Raw genomic sequence first — 19,599 nt, forward strand, 5'->3', positions numbered from 1 at the left:
GAAGTAAATATATTTTTTACTGTGGGTTGCAGCTGCAGCTTGGCCACCATAGAGCATTTGGTGCATTTCTGTGGACAGCTGCTCCATCTGTTCTGACAGAACCCCAGACCCATCAGTGGCCCACTGGACAGCCAGACATGCCTCTTGAGGAAGCTAAAGCCAGTTGCCAGGTTATGGAAGTAAGGTTGAATGGATCTCTCACCTAGAACAGTTTATGCAGACATAAGTGGTAAGGGCAAGATAACCTAAACAAGTGGGCTTCAGGCCCCTCAACCCTCTGCTTTCAACTGTATTTTACAGTGGTTTCCATATATGATTTCATTTGAAGAGAAAAAGCTTGAAAATCCACCGGCCTAGAAAGGATGACTGGCGAAGAATGAGCTTTCTTAAAACTTTGTAGCATGCACTCCTGCTTCAATTAACACCCAGGGAAAAGCTGCAGCACACAACACACACTGTCAGGAAGTCAGAATGTAGCCAATCATCAGTAACCCTTACCATGCAGACTCAGTTTCCATTTTATCCTTTTGGCCAAGTTGGAATGGGCTGAGGCTGATAATTCAGCAGCTGAAGAAATCCAGATTCTGTAGCAGGGTTCTGAGGTGGTGAGTACTATATGATCTTGGACAAGTTACCCTTACCGAGCCTCACTTCTATAAAACTGGGCTAACAATGGTACCTCCCCTCATAGGATTGTTGACAATTACAGAATATCGGTGCACAGTATTTAGCGTCCTACCCGGCACATATTTAATTAAAAGTTTCATCACTGTCAGTTGTTATTGCTAAACTGAACAGGCAATTTCCCAGATCTCTTTGAAACTATTATAAATCATTGAATAGTTACCGCAATAACTTTTTTTTTGTAAATATTTTCATACAGCGAAAATGCACAGATCTTAAGTGTACCATTTGATAACTTTTGACAAATGCAAATATCTAACCCAAACATCTATCAAGGTACAGAATTTCTCTATCACCAAGAGATCCCTCATGCCACTTCCCAATCGTTCCTTGCCACGCCCTCCAAGGCAAGAGGTGTTACAACTTCTAAACATTGTAATTTCTAAAATTAAAAATTAGTTTCATCTGTTCTGGAACTTCATATGAACGGAGTCATACTGTATATATAGTCCTTTGTGTAAGCTTTCATTCATCATGTTTTTTTAAATTAATCCATGTTTTTCCATGTAGTTTGTTGCTTTTTATGTCTAAGTTGTATTCCACAATGAATACACTAGTGGTTTACATTTTGGAGCTTTTATGAATAAAGCTGCTACCAACAAGTCTCTGTGTGTACAATATTTCATTTCCTTTAGGTAAAAATACATAGGAATGGAATTGCTGGGTTACGGGACAGGCAACAGACTTTTTTCCAAAGTGGTTGGAACAATTTACACTCCCACCAACAATGTATGAGTTCTGGTCGCTTTTCATTCTTGCAAACATTTGGAGTTGTTTCATTGTAGCCATTTTGATGCGTATATAGTGGTTCCGATTCATAGCGACCCTTTGTACAACAGAACGAAACACTGCCTGGTCCTGTGCTGTCACCACAATCGTCTTTATGCTTAAGCCCATAGTTTCAGCCACTGTGTCAATCTATCTTATTGAGGGGCCTCCTCTTTTTCACCAACCCTCTACTTTACCAAGCATGATGTCCTTCTCCAGGGACTGGTCCCTCCTGACAACATGTCCAAAGCTTATGAGATGTAGTCTCGCCATCCTTGCTTCTAAGGAGTATTCTGGTTGTACTTTTTCCAAGACAGATTTGTTCGTTCTTTTGGCAGCCCATGGGTATATTCAATGTTCTTCGCCAACACCACAATTCAAAGGCATCAATTCGTTTTCACTCTTCCTTTATTCATTGTCCAGCTTTCACATGCATATAAGGGGACTGAAAACACCATGACTTGAGTCAGGCGCACCTTAGTCTTCAAGGTGACATCTTTGCTTTTCAACACTTTAAAGAGGTCTTTTGCAGCAGATTTGCGCATTGCAACATGTCTTTTGACTTCTTGACTGCTGCTTCCATGGGTATTGATTGTGGATCCAAGTAAAATGAAATCCTTGACAATTTCAATCTTTTCTCCATTTGTCATGTTGCTTATTTGAGCAGCTGTGAGGATTTTTGTTTTCTTTATGTTGAGTAATCCATACTGAAGGCTGTGGTCTTTGATGTTCATCAGTAAGTGCTTCAAGTCCTCTTCACCTTCAGCAAGCAAGGTTGTGTCATCTGCATAATGCAGGTTGTTAATGAGTCTTTCTCCAATTTTGATGTCCCGTTCTTCTTCATAGAGTCCAGATTCTTGGACTGTTTGCTCAGCATACAGACTGAATAGGTGTGGTGAAAGGATACAACCCTGATGCACACCTTTCCTGACTTTAAGCCACGCAGCATCCCTGTTCTCTTCGAATGACTGCCTCTTGATCTATGTACAGTTTCCTCATGAGCACAATTAAGTGTTCTGAAGTTCCCATTCTTTGCAATGTTATCCATAATTTGTTATGATCCACACGGTCAAATGCCTTTGCATAGGCAATAAAACACAGGTAAACATCTTACTGGTATTCTCTGCTTTCAGTTGGGATCCATCTGACATCAGCAATGATACCTCTGGTTCCATGTCTTCTTCTAAATCCAGTTTGAACTTCTGGCACTTCCCTGTAGATATACTGCTGCAGCCACGTTTGAATGATCTTCAGCAAAAGTTTACTTGTGTGTGATATTAATGATATTTTTTGATACTTTCTGCATTCAGTTGGATCACCATCTTGGGAATAGGCATGAATATGGATCTCTTGCAGTCGGTTGGCCAGGTAGCTGTCTTCCAAATTTCTTGGCATAGACCAGTAAGCACTTCCAGAGTTGCATCTGTTTGTTGAAACATCTCAATGGATATTCCGTCAATTCCTGGAGCCTTGTTTTTTGCCAGTGCTTCAGTGCAGCTTGGACTTCTTCCTTCTGTACCGTTGGTTCCTGATCACATGCTACCTCCTGAAATGGTTGGCAGTTGATCAATTCTTTTTGGTATAATGACTCTGTGTATTTCTTCCATATTCTTTTGATGCTTCCTTTTCCCCATAGAATCCTTCACTATTGCAACTTGAGGCTTGAGTTTTTTCTAGAGTTCTTTCAGCTTAAGAAATGCCAAGCATCTTCTTCCCTTTTGATTTTCTCTCTCCAGCTATTTGCACGTCATTATACTTTAGTTTGTCTTCTCGAGTTGCCCTTTGAAATCCTCTGTTCAGTTTTTACTTCATTATTTCTTCCTTTTGCTTTAGCTACTCTACATTCAAGAGCAAGTTTTAGAGTCTCTTCTGACATCTATTTTGGTCTTTTCTTTCTTTCCTGTCTTTTTCATGACCTCTTGCTTTCTTCATGTATGATGTCCTTGATGTCATTCCACAACTCATCTGGTCTTTGGTCATCAGTGTTCAATGTGTCAAACCTATTCTTGAGATGGTCTCTAAATTCAGATGGGATATACTGAAGGTTGTACTTTGGCTCTCACAGACTTGTTCTAATTTTCTTCAGTTTCAACTTGAACTTGCATCTGAGCAACTGATGGTCTGACCCACAGTCGGCCCCTGGCCTTGTTCTGACTGATGATATTGAGCTTTTCCATCGTCTCTTTCCACAGATGTAGTTGATTTGATTCCTTTGTATTCCATCTGGCAAGGTCCATGTGTATAGTCACCATTTATGTTGGTGAGAAAAGGTATTTGCAATGAAGTTGTTGGTCTAGCCAGATTCTATCACATGATCTCTGGCATCGTTTCTATCACCAAGGCCATATTTTCCAACTACCGATCCTTCTTCTTTGTCTCTAACTTTCGCGTTCCAATCACCAGTAATTATCAATGCATCCTGATTGCATGTTCAGTCAATTTCAGACTGCAGAAGTTGGTAACAATCTTCAATTTCTTCATCTTTGGCCTTAGTGGTTGGTTTGTAAATTTTAATAATAGTCATATTAACTGGTCTTCCTTGTAGGCTTGTGGATATTATCCTGTCACTGTCAGCATTGTACTCCAGGATAGATCTTGAAATGTTCTTTTTTGACAATGAATGCAATACCATTCCTCTTCGTCGTTCCCAGCATAGTAGACCATAGGATTGTCTGATTCAAAATCGCCAGTACCAGTCCATTTCAGCTTACTAATGCCTAGGATATCAATGTTTATGTGCTCATTTTTGACGATTTCCAATTTTCCTGGATTCATACTTCGTACATTCCACGTTCCAATTACTAATGGATGTTTGTAGCTGTTTCTTCTCATTTTGAGTTGTGCCACATCAGCAAATGAAGGTTCCAAAAGCTTGACTCCATCCACATCACTGGGGACTCTACTTTGAAGAGGCATCTCTTCCCCAGTCGTCTTTTGAGTGCCTTCCAATCTGGGGGGCTCATCTTCCAGCACTATGTCAGACAGTGTTCTGCTGCTATTCATAAGGTTTTCACTGGCTAAATTCAAAAGTAGACCAGTGGGTCCTTCTTCCTAGACTTAGTCTAGAAGCTCAGCTGAAACGTGTCCACCATGGGTGACACTGTTGGCATTTGAGTACCAGTGGCATAGCTTCCAGTATCACAGCAACACACAAGCCCCCACAGTATGACAAACTGACAGACACAAGGGTGTTGATCCTATATAGGCTTTTTTTTTTTTTTTAAAGAGCACAATGCTCCAGGCAGATGTTCTTTACTAATTAAGCTAAACTACTGTTTGGTTTAAAGATGACTTCAGGGGTTATTTTTGGTTTAAGGTTTAAAGATTATTTCAGGGCAGTAGTTTTGGGGGTTTTCCAGCCTCAAGGGCTCCAAAAAGTCTGGAATTCTAGTTGTGGCATAGTGCCTGGGATCTTAAAAGCCTGCAAGCGACTGTCCAAGCTACACCAATTGGTCTCTCTTCACCTGGAGCAACAGAGGAAGAAAGTGAGGAAAAACCTGATTTCAACTCATATCAACCCTGTGGGTCAGAGTAGAACTGCCCCACAAGGTTTCCAAGACTGTAATTTTTACGGATGCAGACTGCCACATCTTTCTCCCATGGAACAGCTGGTGGGTTTGAACCACCGACATTTCAGTTAACAGATGAGCACTTAACCACTGTGCAACCAGGGCTCCTTGAGTCAGGATTAGGAGAAAATGGAATGTGTGGCTGATTGCCTCCATGAACAACTGCCTCCTTTGCCATGAGCCCAGAACTGGATGGTGCCCAGCTACCATTACTGAACATTTTCATAAAAGATTCTATAGATGAATTCTGATCAAAAGGGGGGAAATATAGAATTTCAAATTCTCACAGAATCCAGACCTGCTGAGGGGTTTTATGACAAATGGCTTTTTATTATTGCTTTTTCTGTGTCTACTGAAATTATGACTTTTTCCTTCTATTCTTTTAATACATGTATTTTGATCTTCAAATGTTAAATGAATCTTGGATTCCTGGGAGAAACTCAACTTGATCATAATATGCATACTAACCTTATATATTGCTGGATTCAGTTTTGTTATGGATTTTTGCATCTAATTCATGCAGGATAATGAGTTGTAATTTTTGTAATGTCTTTGACCAGATTTGCTATCAGATTTATGCTGGCCTCATAAAAACAAGTTCAGAAGTTCTCACACTTCTATTTTCTGAAAATTTGTGTAAGGTTGAATTTATTTTGCTTAAGTGTTTCATGTAATTCACCAATGAAACCACCAGGAGTTTGCTTTAGGGGTAACTTTTGATTTCAAATTCTACTAAAGTTTTGTATTTCATCTTGCTTCAGTTTGGGTTTGCAGTATCTTTCAAAGATTTTGTCCATTACATCTAAGTTGTCAAAATTTTTGATGTGAAATTGTTCATAACGTTCCTGTATTCTTTTGATGTCTGCAGGATGTATAATGCTATCCTGTTCTTCCTGATACTGATATGTCTCCTCTTTATCAGGTTAGCTAGAAATTTATCAATTTTTTTCATAAATTGGCCTTGTTAATTAATACATCTGTTTTCTACTTCACTGATTTCTGCTATTTCTTTGTACTTGTTAAGGTGAAAACTTATGTCACTGATTTTCTACTGTTTTGTTCTAACATAAGCATGTACAGGTGTACGTTTTCCTGTAAATACTGCTTTTAGCTGAATCCCAGAAACTTTTTTTGTTCGTTTTCATTATCATTTAGTTCAAAAGAATTTATAGTTTTTGATTTCTTCTTTGACTTGTGGGCTATTACAAGTGTGTGTTTAATTCCCAAATATTTAGGGGTTTTCTTGATACTGTTATGATTTCTAATATAATTTCACTGTGGTCAGAGAACATAACTCTGTAAATTTCAGTCTTTTGACTTTTGAGATATACTTCATAGCTCAGCATATGGCCTGTCTTGCTGATCATACCATATGCACTTGCAAAGAATGTCTGCTGAAGTTATAGGCTGTAGTGTTCTATAAATGTCAATTAGATCAAGGTGATTGACAGAACAGTTCCAATTTTTTATATCCTGCCTCATTTTTTGTTTAGTTCTATCAACTGCTGAAAGAGGAAGTGCTAACATATCCAACTATGACTGGGGATTTAATTCTATCAATTTTTAATTAATGTATATTAAAGCAATGCTGTTAGGTACATACACTTAGGATTGTTATGTCTTCCTAATGAACTGACCTTTTTATCATTATGAATATCCCTTTTTATCTCTGATAATACTCCTTCCTTTGAAGTCTACTTTATCTGACATTAATATAGCCATCCCAGACTGCTTCTGCCTATAGTTTGCATGGTGTATCTTTTTCCATTCTTTTACTTTTAATAACACATAGCTGGTTTTTTTTTCTTTTCTCTGCCTTTTAATTGTAATGTTTAGTCCATTTACATTTTAATGTAGTTATTGATATTAGATCTACATTTAGCATTTAGTTGTTTTCTCTTGTTCCATCTACTATTTTGTACTTCTGTTCTTCCTTTCCTTACTTTTTTTGGATTAACTGAATATCCTTTAGAATTTCATTTTAGTATCTCCTGGTGGTGTAGTGATTAAGAGCTTAGCTGCTAACCAAAAGGTCGGCAGTTGACATCCACCAGTCACTCCTTGGAAACACCGTGGGGCAGTTCTACTCTGTCCTATAGGGCTGCTATGAGTCAGAACTGACTCAACGGCACCTAATACCACCACCACCACTGGCTTTTTATCAATACCTCTTTGCACTGTTTTTAAATGGTTGTTCCAAGGATTACAATATATATCCTTAATTTTTCACAGACTACTTAGGGTTAGCTTTGTACCACCACTTCCCATACTTATAGGCTCTACAAAGCATCATTAAAATGTCAACAGTCCATGAACAAATTCACACACCCAAAAGCCTGGGCAGGTAAAACCTAGTTTTGTTTTGTGAAAATATACACAACAAAATATACAACCATTTAACAGTTTATACATGTATAGACCATTGCCATTGGTTACATTCTTCACAATGTGTCACCATTCTCATTATTTCTACCCATATTGTTTCACCACCATTAACTTTTTAAAAATTTTTATTGTGCTTTAAGTTTACAAATCAAGTCAGTCGCTCATACAGAAATTTATACACACCTTGCTATATACTCCTAATTGCTCTCCCCCTAGTAAGACAGCACACTCTTTCCCTCGACTGTTTTCGTGTCCATTTGGCCAGCTTCTGACCTCCTCTGCTCTCTCATCTCCCTTCCAAACAGGAGATGCCAACATAGTCTTATGTGTCTACTTCATCCAAGAAGCTCATTTTTCACCTATCATTTTCTAACCCATAGACCAATCCTTGTCTGAAGAGTTGGCTTTGGGAATGGCTCCTGTCTTGGGCTAATAGAAGGTCTGGGGACCATAACCTCCAGGGTCCTTCTAATCTCAGCCAGACCATTAAGTCTGGTCTCTTTATAAGAATTTGGGGTCTACATCCCACTGTTCTCCTGCTCCCTCAGGGGCTCTTCATTGCACTCCCTGTCAGGGCAATCATTGGTTGTAGCCAGGTACCATCTAGCTCTTCCGGTCTCAGGCCGATGCAGTCTCCTGTTTATGTGGTCCTTTACTGTGGGCTCATAATTACCTTCTTTGGTGTTTTTCATTCTCCTTTGCTCCAGGTGGGCTGAGACTCATTGATGCGTCTTAAATGGCTGCTTACTAGCATTTAAGACCCCAGAAGCCACTCTCCAAAGTCGGATGCAGAATGTTTTCTTAATAGATTTTATTATGCCAATTGACTTGGATGTCCCCTGAAACCATGGTCCCCAGACCCCCGCTCCTACTACTCTGGCCTTGGAAACATTCAGTTTATTCAGGAAACTGCTTTTAGTTTAGTCCTGTTGTCTTGACCTTGCCTGTATTGTGTGTTGTCCTTCCCTACACCCAAAATAATCCCTATCCACTATCTAACCAGTGAAAATCCCTCTCCCTTCTCTCCTCCCTCCCCGCTCTCGTAACCATCAGAGAATATTTTCTTGTTTTTAAACTACCACCATTAACTTTTACTCTCCCTGCCCCTTAAAGTTCTCATCTGTGCTTTAGAGTTAGTCAATTTGATTGCATATAGGTAATTCTTTCAAAATATTCAAGGCCAACATCCTTTATCAATTGAGCTAAACTGTTGTTTTGTTTGCAAATGATTTCACAGGATAGTTTTGGTTCAAGGTTTAAAGATCATTTCAGGACAATAGATTCAAGGGTTCCCCCAGTCTCTGTGAATCCAGTAAGTCTGGTTTCCACAGAAATCAGATGTTCTATTCCACATTTTTCCTCCTTTTGATCAGTATCTATCTTTTGGGTCCTTGTTCAGTAATTGTAGCCAGGCACCATTCTTTTCTTCTGGTCTCATGGCAAGGGAGGTAGTAGTTCATGGAGACAATTAGACCTGTAGTCCATTTCTTTCTCCAATTCCTAGGTCTCCTCTTCTTCTACTGCTCCAGACAAACAGAGACCAATTGTATTTTGGGTGGCCTCTTGCAAGCTTTTAAGACCCCATGCTACTTACCAAACTAGGAGGTAGAACAGAAACTTTCAGTGGAGTTTTGAGGAATTCTTTGTTATTTTTAAAGAAAATCTAAGCCCAAACAAAAATGGGAAGTATTGGTTGTGGACTGCTATTCCTGGGTTGCAGGGTACCATTATGTTCTGCTCCCAAAGAGTGTGGAAAAACCAAAGAGCCCTGCTCTTGTATCCCCTCAGTTTCTACCATGCTTCGTTTAAAAAGAGAAGACCTTTTTAATCCTTCTCTCCCTAAATGCTAAAAATTTCTCAAAGTAATGAATTATTTTGAGTGAATTCTGCCCTCTAAAAACCTCTCTTCCCTTTACTTCAAAGCTTTTGGAAATAGAGTAGTCTAGTGTCACCATCTTCACTTCTCAATCTTCAAGCCTTTGGGTTTCTGTTACTATCACTGCTTCACCACAAGTACATCACTACTGGACGGTTAATGGTTACAAGCAAGAGCTTTGCATCCAGACTGAGGTTCAAATCCTGATCCTGCCACTTAGGTTGGAAAATCCATTTGCCTGTCCCAACCTCAGCTTCCTCCTTTATAAAATGGCGATATAACAGTACTTCTCTTTTGGAAGGGTTCAGTGAGACTGACCATTCCCTTCCTTAACTTTTCTTTCCTTGACTCCCATAATACCACTCTCCTGGTTTTTCTTTTGTATCACTTGATTCTCCTGTCTCCTTTGTGGGGTCTTTTGTTTCTCCCTTTCAATTTGGTTTTTCTTCTTTGGTCCCATCTTCATATTCCAAGATTTCCTTGGGTGACTTCTGCCAAATATTTGGTTTCAGCTATCACCTAAATCCAAATTATTTCTGAATCTTTATCTTCAATGAAGATTTCACACCTGAAATCCAACTATTCAAATGTTCAATGGATATCATCACTTGGATGTCTCAAAGATAAACATGTCTAAAACTGGACTCCACAATTAACCCTCAGTTCTATACCCTCAATGTTCCTTCATTCTGATTTGTATTACCTGTTCTTAGTCTATTCTTATCTGCAACATCCAATCAATCTCCAATTTCTGTTAATTTTAGCTCCTAAATCCCTCTTATATCTCCTTCCTTCTCTCTAACTCTGTCTTAATTTATAAGCTATCAGACCTTTTCAGTCAGACCTGACTCCACACAGATGTAAAGGTGAGCTTTCTCAACTGGTCAGGGTACAAATCCCATCTCTGCCACATACCAGCTGCATGGGCAAGGGTATCACTTCTGACACACTGCTGTTTATTTCTGAGACATAAGAACTGAAGAGGCCTCTGCTCAGTTAGCTGCTTCTTCAATTACAATGTCAAAACAAACCCAGTCATAATATAAAGAATTCCAAACATAGTTTGATTTAATGATAGGTCAGTCCACCTTCAATGATGGTGACTGAAGGACACTTCAAGTACAAAATGGGGACTGGTCCTAATAGCCAAACTGCTGGCCTAATATCCATGAGGGTTGCTGCAGAGGCCATGCTGGCACCAAGTAAGAACTTGGCCTTGAGGTTCCTCCTCCAGTTTCAAACTAGACTTGGAAATAGGTTAAGAGAAAGCTGTGATCATAGGTTCTTTTAAAAGTTTTTATTGCGATTTCTTATTTTTATACCTGAAAAACAACTTTTTCTAAAGGACTGATGAGAATACATAATTTTTATTTTAAAAATGACCTTAGATAATGTATTGATAGCATCTGGTTAGTGGTTACATTGATTGTCTTAGATAAAACTCCTCAGCTAAGGAGTTCTTCCTTTTTTTTTTTTAAATATCCCTGGTGCTGATACCAGACCAGCCCTTGGTTCCTATTTTATTTGTTATTTTAAAGATCATACTGACATGATCTGGCATTAGACTCCAACCCCTCTCAAGAACAGAATATAGGAATTTCTGGATTCCCTTTAGGCAAACGCAGCTGGTATACTCACCAGGCTGAGCCTCGGTTTACAAAGCTGTTTTTCATCTTTTTTTTTTTTTTCCTTTTAGACTGTTAGAGCTGGATTACTAATCCAAGATTTGTGTTTGTGTTAGGGGCTAATATAGCTTAGCCAAGGCTTCGTCATCCCAGGACTACTGAGCAGAGGTCTGGCTCAGTCTTTTCTTGCACAAAGGAAGGGGTCATCCATCCAGGAGACAAAATTCCTTTCGACAGCAAACAGCTCCACGTGCCCTGCTGCCTCTGGGAGCTCCATATATACACAGAACCACCAGTCTTACTCCCAATCTTAAAGGATTTTCCTGGGCTGTCTTCTTCCTAGTCCCTGGAAGATGGGGCTCACAGAGAGGAGGACTGCATGGGCCCATCATCCTAACATGCCTTGCATTCTGTTTTGGTCCTGTGGTGCCAGGGAATGGTGCTGGCCTCTACTCTCTGCCTGTGCCACGTGACTTTTCCTAATCTGGTACATTCTAGCCAAAGAAACCCCTACTCTGGGGTCATCATTTTTCTCTTATTTGCTCTGATGCTTCAGTTGAAAAAGCCGCATCAGCTGGACTTGCTACCACAGTGGGCTCTGGCTCCAGAGGAAGAGATGGTGGCTTTGTGAGCTGAGGTGTTCCTCCAGCACCTAGTAACAAAACAAATAGCTTGAATTCTCAGTTCCGCAATTCTAGAAGAAATCATTATTTTTACTGCTAAATTTCAAGAGGAAACCCCCATATTTTCGGGGACTAGTGGGACTGTGGTGTATCTTTACAACCATGAAGGTGACCATAACTGAAGAACTAAAGCAACAGTCAAGTTTGCCCTCAATGAGTCAGTGAAAGAAATCTTCCTTTACCTACACCATGCCAACTTATGATGAGGCAGTGAAAATTAAAGTAGGACTATGTAACCGAATGTACTATGACAATGTATTTCTAAACTTGAAAACTGCAGACCCAGTGTACTGATTATCCAACTAACCCTGACAGCACCTGTTACCTACTACACGGCTTACCTTAAGGAGAAAAGTGCCAATTTGGCCACCCTGTGGCTTTCTTCTCCTCTGTGCAATACTACACTGGAGATATTCTGAGTCTGAAAAGTGCAAGCCTTACTCAAAGCTACAGTCTTTGCTGCCACATGCGGCTTGGACCCATTAGGTCTTTATGGAGCTTTGTGCAGCCTCCTACCTGCAGGGAGCTTCCTGTATGCAGCTGCTGAAGACATTGCCTGTCCTAGAGCTTGATTAGAGCCCAGGGGCTGCTGGAAACTGGCCGGTTTGCTGGCTGAAGTGGTCCGGTTCTTTGATTTGGGATCTTTGACTGGTTTAGTCCAGACCAGTGCCTCCCCAACCTGGAGAGCTGCTCCCAACTTCTGGGCCATCTCCACCATCTTGTACCCGCATGGGAAGAAAAGAAGAGTCACAGGCATGACTAGCAGAGACAAGCCTACCCAACAGTTCCTAGGCCTTCCATTAGAGGATTTTAGCTGAAATAGTGACTGCTGGTCCTGGTATTTGAGGGAAGTACTTTTTCCAAAGAAATCATTCTCAAACAGCAGAGAACACGGATTGCCCTGAATGGATGGCAAGGGAGTTTACACAGATCTCAAAACCCTATGATTCAAGTGTGGTACGTTATTGGGGTAAACTCCTGCTTTTCCTCCATGAGAAAAAGTGGGCGGAAGCTATAAAGAGAGACAGATCTCAACTCAGAGGAGCTGTAATATCAATGACAATGACTTGGGAAGCTTGAACTCCCTTTTATTATTATCTTCTTCCAGGAAAGCTTTTCTCAGGCTATTCACTGAAAAACTCATGCTGCCAGCAACATCAAAGCCAAAACAGCCATGAGCCTATAAAACCTTATATTGAGATTACTTGGGCTTGATTCAAAAGTCTCCTGACAGCTTGCTTATGTCTCCTAGGGGCTAATAAAAGACATACCTCAGAGTCAAATTCCAGAGAGCTGCTGTGCTTGAGTAGGTTGGCTTTCTTCTCCGTCTCCTGGTACTGGGCCAGGGCGCCCTTCTTGTCTCCCTGGTTGTACAGCAGCACAGCATAGTTCAGGTTTACTAAAGGGTTACACCTGTGGCAGACAGACGGGGACTCTAAGGAGCTGGGGCTTTGCAACAAGTGGTCATTTAGAGATCCTTCTCATTACATAAAAGCAAAGCAAAACTGGGTAAGTAGAGAGTCTTCTATTACGTAGCAAAGTGGGGACATGCGTGCAGTGTGGACTGTGGAGAAGAATCAAGGAATTAATGGCCCAACAAGCAGAGCAGGTATTGGGACCAAGTGTGATGTCTCAGCCTTCCACAAAGACCACCCAGGGCAGGGTTGAGAAAGGGATCCCTACCCTGCTTTCTGGAGTCCCTGGGTGGTGCAAATGGTTAATGGGCTTGGTTGCTAACCTAAAGATTGGACGTCTGAGTCCACACAGAGGCACCTCAAAAGAAAGACCTGGTGACCTACCTCCAAAGAATCAGCCACTGAAAATCCTATGGAGCACAGTTCGACTTTGACATATATGGGTCCCATGAGTCAGAGTTGACTTGATGGCAACTGGAGAAAATTCTGCTTTCTAGCAGATGCTAGTGAAATAAATCTTAAGGGGTCAAGTTGATCTTAAACTGAACCCAGAGTCCCACCATATCGTCCAGCCCACTGCTAGCTCTGGTGTTCTCTGACCTCCTGACTACCAAACATGGGATTGGAAACATCTTCTCAGAAAGAGCCAGTGTCAATTCCTGCTGAGTCACTGTGTGCTCTGGAGCCATATCCTTCTCCACTTAGGCCTCTGTACAAAGGCCGCAGAGTAGAGCTGGGCTCACTCAGCCAGCAGCAGTGCTATGGTGCCACCTCGTGGCTTTGCAGAGTCCAACCCTCCCCAATACCATTCCCATCAAAGCAGCTTACTTATCCAGGCGGACTGCTTCTGCGTAGGCTCTCCTGGCATTCTCAACATCTTCCAGATTGGTCAGAGCCACTGCAATAAAGAAAGTGAGCCCTGTGGCTGGAAAGCCCAGCTTAGAGAACAAAAGGAATGTTTCAAGACCACAGTCTATTCAGCCCCCACCTGGCTCTTCCTTCACCCCATCAGCTCAGGGCAGCACCATTTACTCAGTCACTCAGCTTAGATGCCCAGCGTCATCTCCTCCCAACAATCAATCCTCTCTACACAGCTGCCTGGCTGTCAAGTTCTACATATCCTACTCCTACAATTCCTTTCCTGCCACTGCCCTTGTTCAAGCCCAAGTCGTTTCAGGCTTTCCTACCCTTCTCCCCAGTGGCCGCCAGACATCTTGCAGATACACAGACTAATGTAACCATGTCACTATCCTATGTAAAAACCCTTACTGGTTCCCCATCACCTACAACCATGATTTTTAAACTTTTATGTAGCAGGAGGACTCCCTCTCTTAAAATCAGTGTTTCCTGGAAGCCTGCTATGTAAAGCAAACATAAGCAGAGCTGCTCTGGAAGCCCTGCTCAACCCATCTGACCACCAACTCACTTCTACCAGGCACTTCTGAGGAAATCCAGGAATCCAGGTTGAAAAGCACAGCCTCTAGGATAGAGTCTAAAGTCCTTGCGCTGTACCATGGGACTCCATAATGTGGCCCCAAACTATCTTTCCTGACTCATCTCCCACCACAATCTATACCACTACTACCACTGACAGGAGGGCACACCCTGCAATTTCATGGCCGCGTCCCTTTGTTCACAGCGGCTCCCTGGCCTGACACATCCCTCGACGACGCAATCTACACTACTGAATTCCAGCTTCTCCGTCAAAACCCAGTGTGATGGCCACCTCGCAGCATGGCTTATTTGTTTACATTTCTATATCCCCTTTAGGACACTGGCTGGCTGTATTCAAGCAAACCCCAAACCACCACCACTCAATCTGCTTTTGCTATCTTTATCTTGTAAGAATCCCATAGTGATGACAAAAAAAACCAAAAATATCTTAAGACCAGTATCAATAAGGATATGGAAACTGCTTTTCAGCTTATATTTTAAGAAGCTTAGTAAGCTCAATATATGAAAAAATATCCCCCAGAAAGAATACTGCCAGTACTTTATATGCTTGATTTTATATAATAAATTTTTAAAGTTTGTGTTTAATGAATCTTCATTAGTTTTTGTGATCAATTTTTGAATTTGTATGAAATAAAATGGATTTTCAGGAAGGAGCCACATTCTCTACCATTCTGCTCAAAGGAGAGAGGGGTTTCAACGTAACATAGCCTAACTTAGAATGACCGCCCAGAGACTAATTCTGTAACAACATTACTAACAGTGGACCAGTTACATATCCACAACAACAACAACAGTTAATATCACTGCTTCATCATGGAATCCTCACATCAGCCCTATGAGGTGTAGCTAGGACATGGTGGAAGCAGGACCCCACCGAAAGCCCAAGCTCTTAGTACTCTGTGAAATCCAGGACTTAGTTGGGCTCAATACGAATAAAAATAATGGTCAAGCCAACAGAAAAAAAAATCGGCGAAAGGAGGTGAACTAGGGATGACCCTGATTTAACCTGCTGAGTCTCTGAGCGAGACTCCCCTTCTTAAATCTTTCTTCAAGCTCTAGGAAAGTAATCCAGATTCCCACAGTATCTGCTAGGGAATGGCTATGACGGGGTATCAAGTCCCTGGCCTCTTACGATTTCATTCACTTTCCCCTCATGACAGACATGGGAGGGGGTTCTGCATGTGAGTGCTTCTTACCAGCCAAGAGCATGTACAGCTCCCCCATCTTTGGCTGGAAGTTGATGGCCGCGCTGAGGAAACGGAAAGCTGATGCATACTGCTGCATGGTCAAGTGGACGAGCCCCAAATTATACAGAATCTTCCAGTCGAAGGGTGCCAAGTAGTTGGCTCGTTTCAGGCAGCTGATAGCCTGCAGGAGCGAGGGGACACGTGATGATAGGGGGCAAGCTGGGCAAACCCAGTAACCATATGCACGAATGCAAACAAAGCATAAGGAGATACTCACTGCCACGTATTTCTTCTTGCCAAAGAAACACATTCCAATGTTGTTCCACAGTGGGGGGCTCTCTGGCATGGCACAAGCTACGACTCTGTATTTGGTGAGGGCAACATCAAAGTCGCCATGGGTCTGCATCATGCTGCCTGCTGCCAAGATGGCCTGAAACACAAGGCGTGGGGAAGTTAATATTTCAGTCAATCCCAAAGGGCTGTAGCAGTGAAGTGGCCTTCCTCAGTGTGGACACTCAGCAGCCCATTAGCATAGATGGGACTGAAAAGCTTCTTCCAGGGACATATATAACATATTCAAGCTACTGGGACAAACATGCATGAGGAATGGCCCTCAACTCCACTGCGGCTCTCTTCGGGGCAGTACAGGAAAAGAAAAGATAAAATGTCACTGGCTTTACCCAGTTCATTTGTATGTACCCTTCTTCCAACGTAGTCAATATTTTCAAATATCAGGGCCCTTTAAGCAAAACGGCCTTTAATCTGTTCCCCCCACTTCCTCCTTGGTAACCAAGTGCTCGAGACACCTCTGACCACACTTGTCCTTGGTACTTGAGCTACAGTTCCTTCTGCCACAGGACAGAGGGTGTGTGACCTTGAGGTGTCGGCCCGTTTCATTTCTCTAAGGAAAGGAGTCAAGGTGGGATTCCTGGCAAACAAGGAGCTGGCCGAGTCAGCTAATATGGCTTCCTAGACCAGGACAAAGTATGCATCCTGAATACACAGTCTGTCTCTCTCATCTGCCTCAATGACATTCATCTACTTGATCACCTTCTTTCTTGTCCCCAAGGTCACAAGTGGACAAAGGTTATAATCTCAAATTCTAGGAATCTGGGAGCCATTTCACCATTTTTGACGGTAGTGGTGGAGGCTTTGCTAATTTCCCAAGTAACACATAAACTTTACCAGCACTACAATGTCACAAATGTGCTCTTTCAGAAGATAAGAAGCAGAGCACCAACACTTTACTGTATTTTCAGATAAAGAGAGTCACCTTTTATTTATACTTTTTCTAAGAAACAGGTAATTTCTCAGGTATTCAAAATGCAGAAGATATCCCCTTGCTTTCTGGGGTCAGAACACCTGTAGGAGCAGTGAGACTGGCTCTGTGAAGGCTCTCGGATTTGACAGCCTGCAATACCTTGTAGTTGGTAGGGTCATAAGTCAGTGCATTGCCAAGATGTTCAAATGCCTTCTGGTAAATGCCAAGCTTGGAGAAAAAGCAAACCAGAGAATTCACATCAGAGGGGAGATGGCAGTTAAGGAGTCTGACCAACCACACCCTGAATAGAAGCACCCAGACTTTCGTTAGTCCCCTTGACAAAAAGAACCATAGACACCAGATAAAGAAAGAAAACCTGAATCCCCCGATATCTGTGGTTTTCCCTACTCTGCGGATTTGTCTGCAGGAACCGCCTATGGCTGTGACACATCAACGCTGTTCCATATTTATGTCTCTTGGCAGGAAATGATCAGTTAGCCTTATCTTCCTCGGAGCCAACCTCTCAAACCAAAGCCTAGGGAGACCCACAGACACTGGGTTAAGCTCCTGATTCCTTTTGAAGAAAAACAAAACCGACATAAAGGCCACCACAGAGGCAGAGATGAAGGCAGGATCATTGGGAACTTTGATGAGAGGAGGCGGGGAGCTAGAAGAGGCCTCTCAGAGATCCCTGGGCCCCAGATCTTCAGGCTGATAAAGAGAAGAGATGGAGCTAAACAAATCCCATTCACACTCAGGAATTCTCCTTATTCTGCTGTCAAAGTGTGCTCTTTGTCTCTTTCCTAGAGGACCCTCTTTCCTATAGGACCCTAGCTTGGAGAAGCGGCAACAGAAATGGCCTTTGCCCCCACAGCCTTAGGTAGTGCTAACTTTTATCACATTTTTTCCCCCTTAAGAAAATAACAGCCCATCCCCACCTCCACCCCCAGACCAGACAGTTCTCATAAATGCCTTTTCCTTGGTTGGTTAAGAATTGTAATTGCACTAGGCCCAAACAGAATTGTTTCAGACTTGAACGCAGAAAATTTAGCTAATACCTTTAGCAGACAAATACCAAATGCAGAGCCCAAGATTCAAACGACCATTGGTGAATGTGTCAAAGTAATGTCAAAATGCAGGGCAACAACTATCCACACAAATTCACAAGCATTTCTAACATCAATGTGTGAATAACAAGAAGTTTTCATTACCTCTAAGTAGAGTAATCCTAAAGTTGTAAGGAGCTCTGTGTTTTCTGGTGAGAACCTGCAAATACAGATGAGTTATGCTCAGAGATAAACAAGATGTGTGAGACACTGAGACACACACACAGTAACCTGCTCTCGCAGTACCTGAGACTCAGGTGAGCCCCCCACTTCTCATGGAGATTCATGAAAGCAATTTGGCCATTTCCTTCAAATGTTGGTCATTTCAACCCTGGCCATAGGGAGAACTGCTCAAGCAAGCAAGAAATGGGCCGTACAGTGCAGACTCCTTTCCAGGGCCTTTGCTCAGGGTCAAAGGCCCCAAGGGAAGGCAGGATCTATGGAATACTTCTGTAGCTCTCCTGATTACAGCTATAGAATTGAATAACAAAGCTTTATAGGCCAAGCCGGTCTAGAACGCACAGGTTTTAGCCAGCTCCCTCTTGCAGAGTTCTTTTTTTTCTGTGCTCACAGTGCCACAAGGTCTGTGTAATTTAGGATCCTGAGAAGCCCCTCCCCTAATGCTCTGCTCTCCAAATATAAGCAAAAAGTCATACTAAATGGCCAAACTAAACAAAAGAAAAGATACAGGAACGAGCCCCAGGAAAAACTTAGCCACTGGCCTTTGGGAATAAACGCTGGTGAAGTAAAAAATTATCTGTCTTTCTAATTCCTCACTGACATTTTTCTTCGTAACAAAACCAAAGCAACTCTAAGCTGAGATGATGTGACTACAGGATCATCAGGCAGTGTCAAGAGTGGAAAAGCCAAAGGGCAAAGAACCATGTCTCCTCCTCCTAAGGAATGAGGCAGAGCAATGTGTATCTCTGGGAAGACCAGAACCAGAGAAGCCAAAGCCCCAGCCAGGGGAGGCCTGAGCTGGCCAAACAGAGCTTACTGGGTTCAAGTGAGTATTTGCCATTCACTTTCTGCCATAATAAATATCCCTCTGATCACCTTCCTCCCCAAAACCAAATAAGTAGCTTCTAGTAGACTCTGGCAGCATCCATGTACCCTAGACCCAAACATGATTACTCTTTCCAAAGCTGTGGGTCATGAACAATGCTCTCTACATTCTCAGCGGGGCTCCAAATGCTCTGCTGCCCCCTCCTCCCCCTTGAGAATTCCAGTGAGTTAAGTCTCTGACCAGCCACTGGAATAATGTCTTGGGATTCACGTGCACTAATCTAAGAGAGCCAACTTTCAGAGCTGCCACCCAGCTCCGCAGGCAGAGAGACACTTCACATATGCTACATGTTCCTTCCTACTGGTCCATATAAACTTAGTCAAGCCTCTTGATGACAAAAGCTTCTTTTAGAGCTTACAAACCAAAGGATTTTTGTAATCATTTTAGAGACACAATGTGGCTGAAAAAAACTGAGAGTATAGTGACTGATATCACCAGAAGAGTTACTACGATGGTAGAAAGCAAAGACGATTAACAAATTAACAGAAGCCTTAGTTCAGAGTTGAATTATCAGGAACA

At 42.0% G+C, this 19,599-nt stretch overlaps 1 protein-coding gene across 3 annotated transcripts in view; it reads right to left on the minus strand.

Moving 5' to 3' along the window:
• Positions 1-7,513: 7,513 nt before the first annotated feature.
• Positions 7,514-19,599, minus strand: part of BBS4 (Bardet-Biedl syndrome 4) — a 42,628-nt gene continuing 30,542 nt past the window's right edge. For 2 of the 3 annotated variants that reach the window (XM_010593732.3, XM_064267295.1), the window contains exons 9-16: positions 18,120-18,174; positions 17,068-17,136; positions 15,925-16,077; positions 15,657-15,828; positions 13,834-13,903; positions 12,862-13,003; positions 12,107-12,308; positions 7,514-11,559 (exon numbers count right to left, since the gene is read on the minus strand). In XM_010593732.3, coding sequence (XP_010592034.1) covers positions 11,432-11,559; positions 12,107-12,308; positions 12,862-13,003; positions 13,834-13,903; positions 15,657-15,828; positions 15,925-16,077; positions 17,068-17,136; positions 18,120-18,174 — 991 coding nt within the window. In that variant the 3' untranslated portion in view covers positions 7,514-11,431. The remainder of the gene's footprint in view (positions 11,560-12,106; positions 12,309-12,861; positions 13,004-13,833; positions 13,904-15,656; positions 15,829-15,924; positions 16,078-17,067; positions 17,137-18,119; positions 18,175-19,599) is intronic. The other variant, XM_023552894.2, reaches the window with a different exon arrangement.

This window comes from Loxodonta africana, chromosome 13, assembly GCF_030014295.1.
Source record: "Loxodonta africana isolate mLoxAfr1 chromosome 13, mLoxAfr1.hap2, whole genome shotgun sequence".
NCBI classification, from domain to species: Eukaryota; Metazoa; Chordata; class Mammalia; order Proboscidea; family Elephantidae; genus Loxodonta; species Loxodonta africana.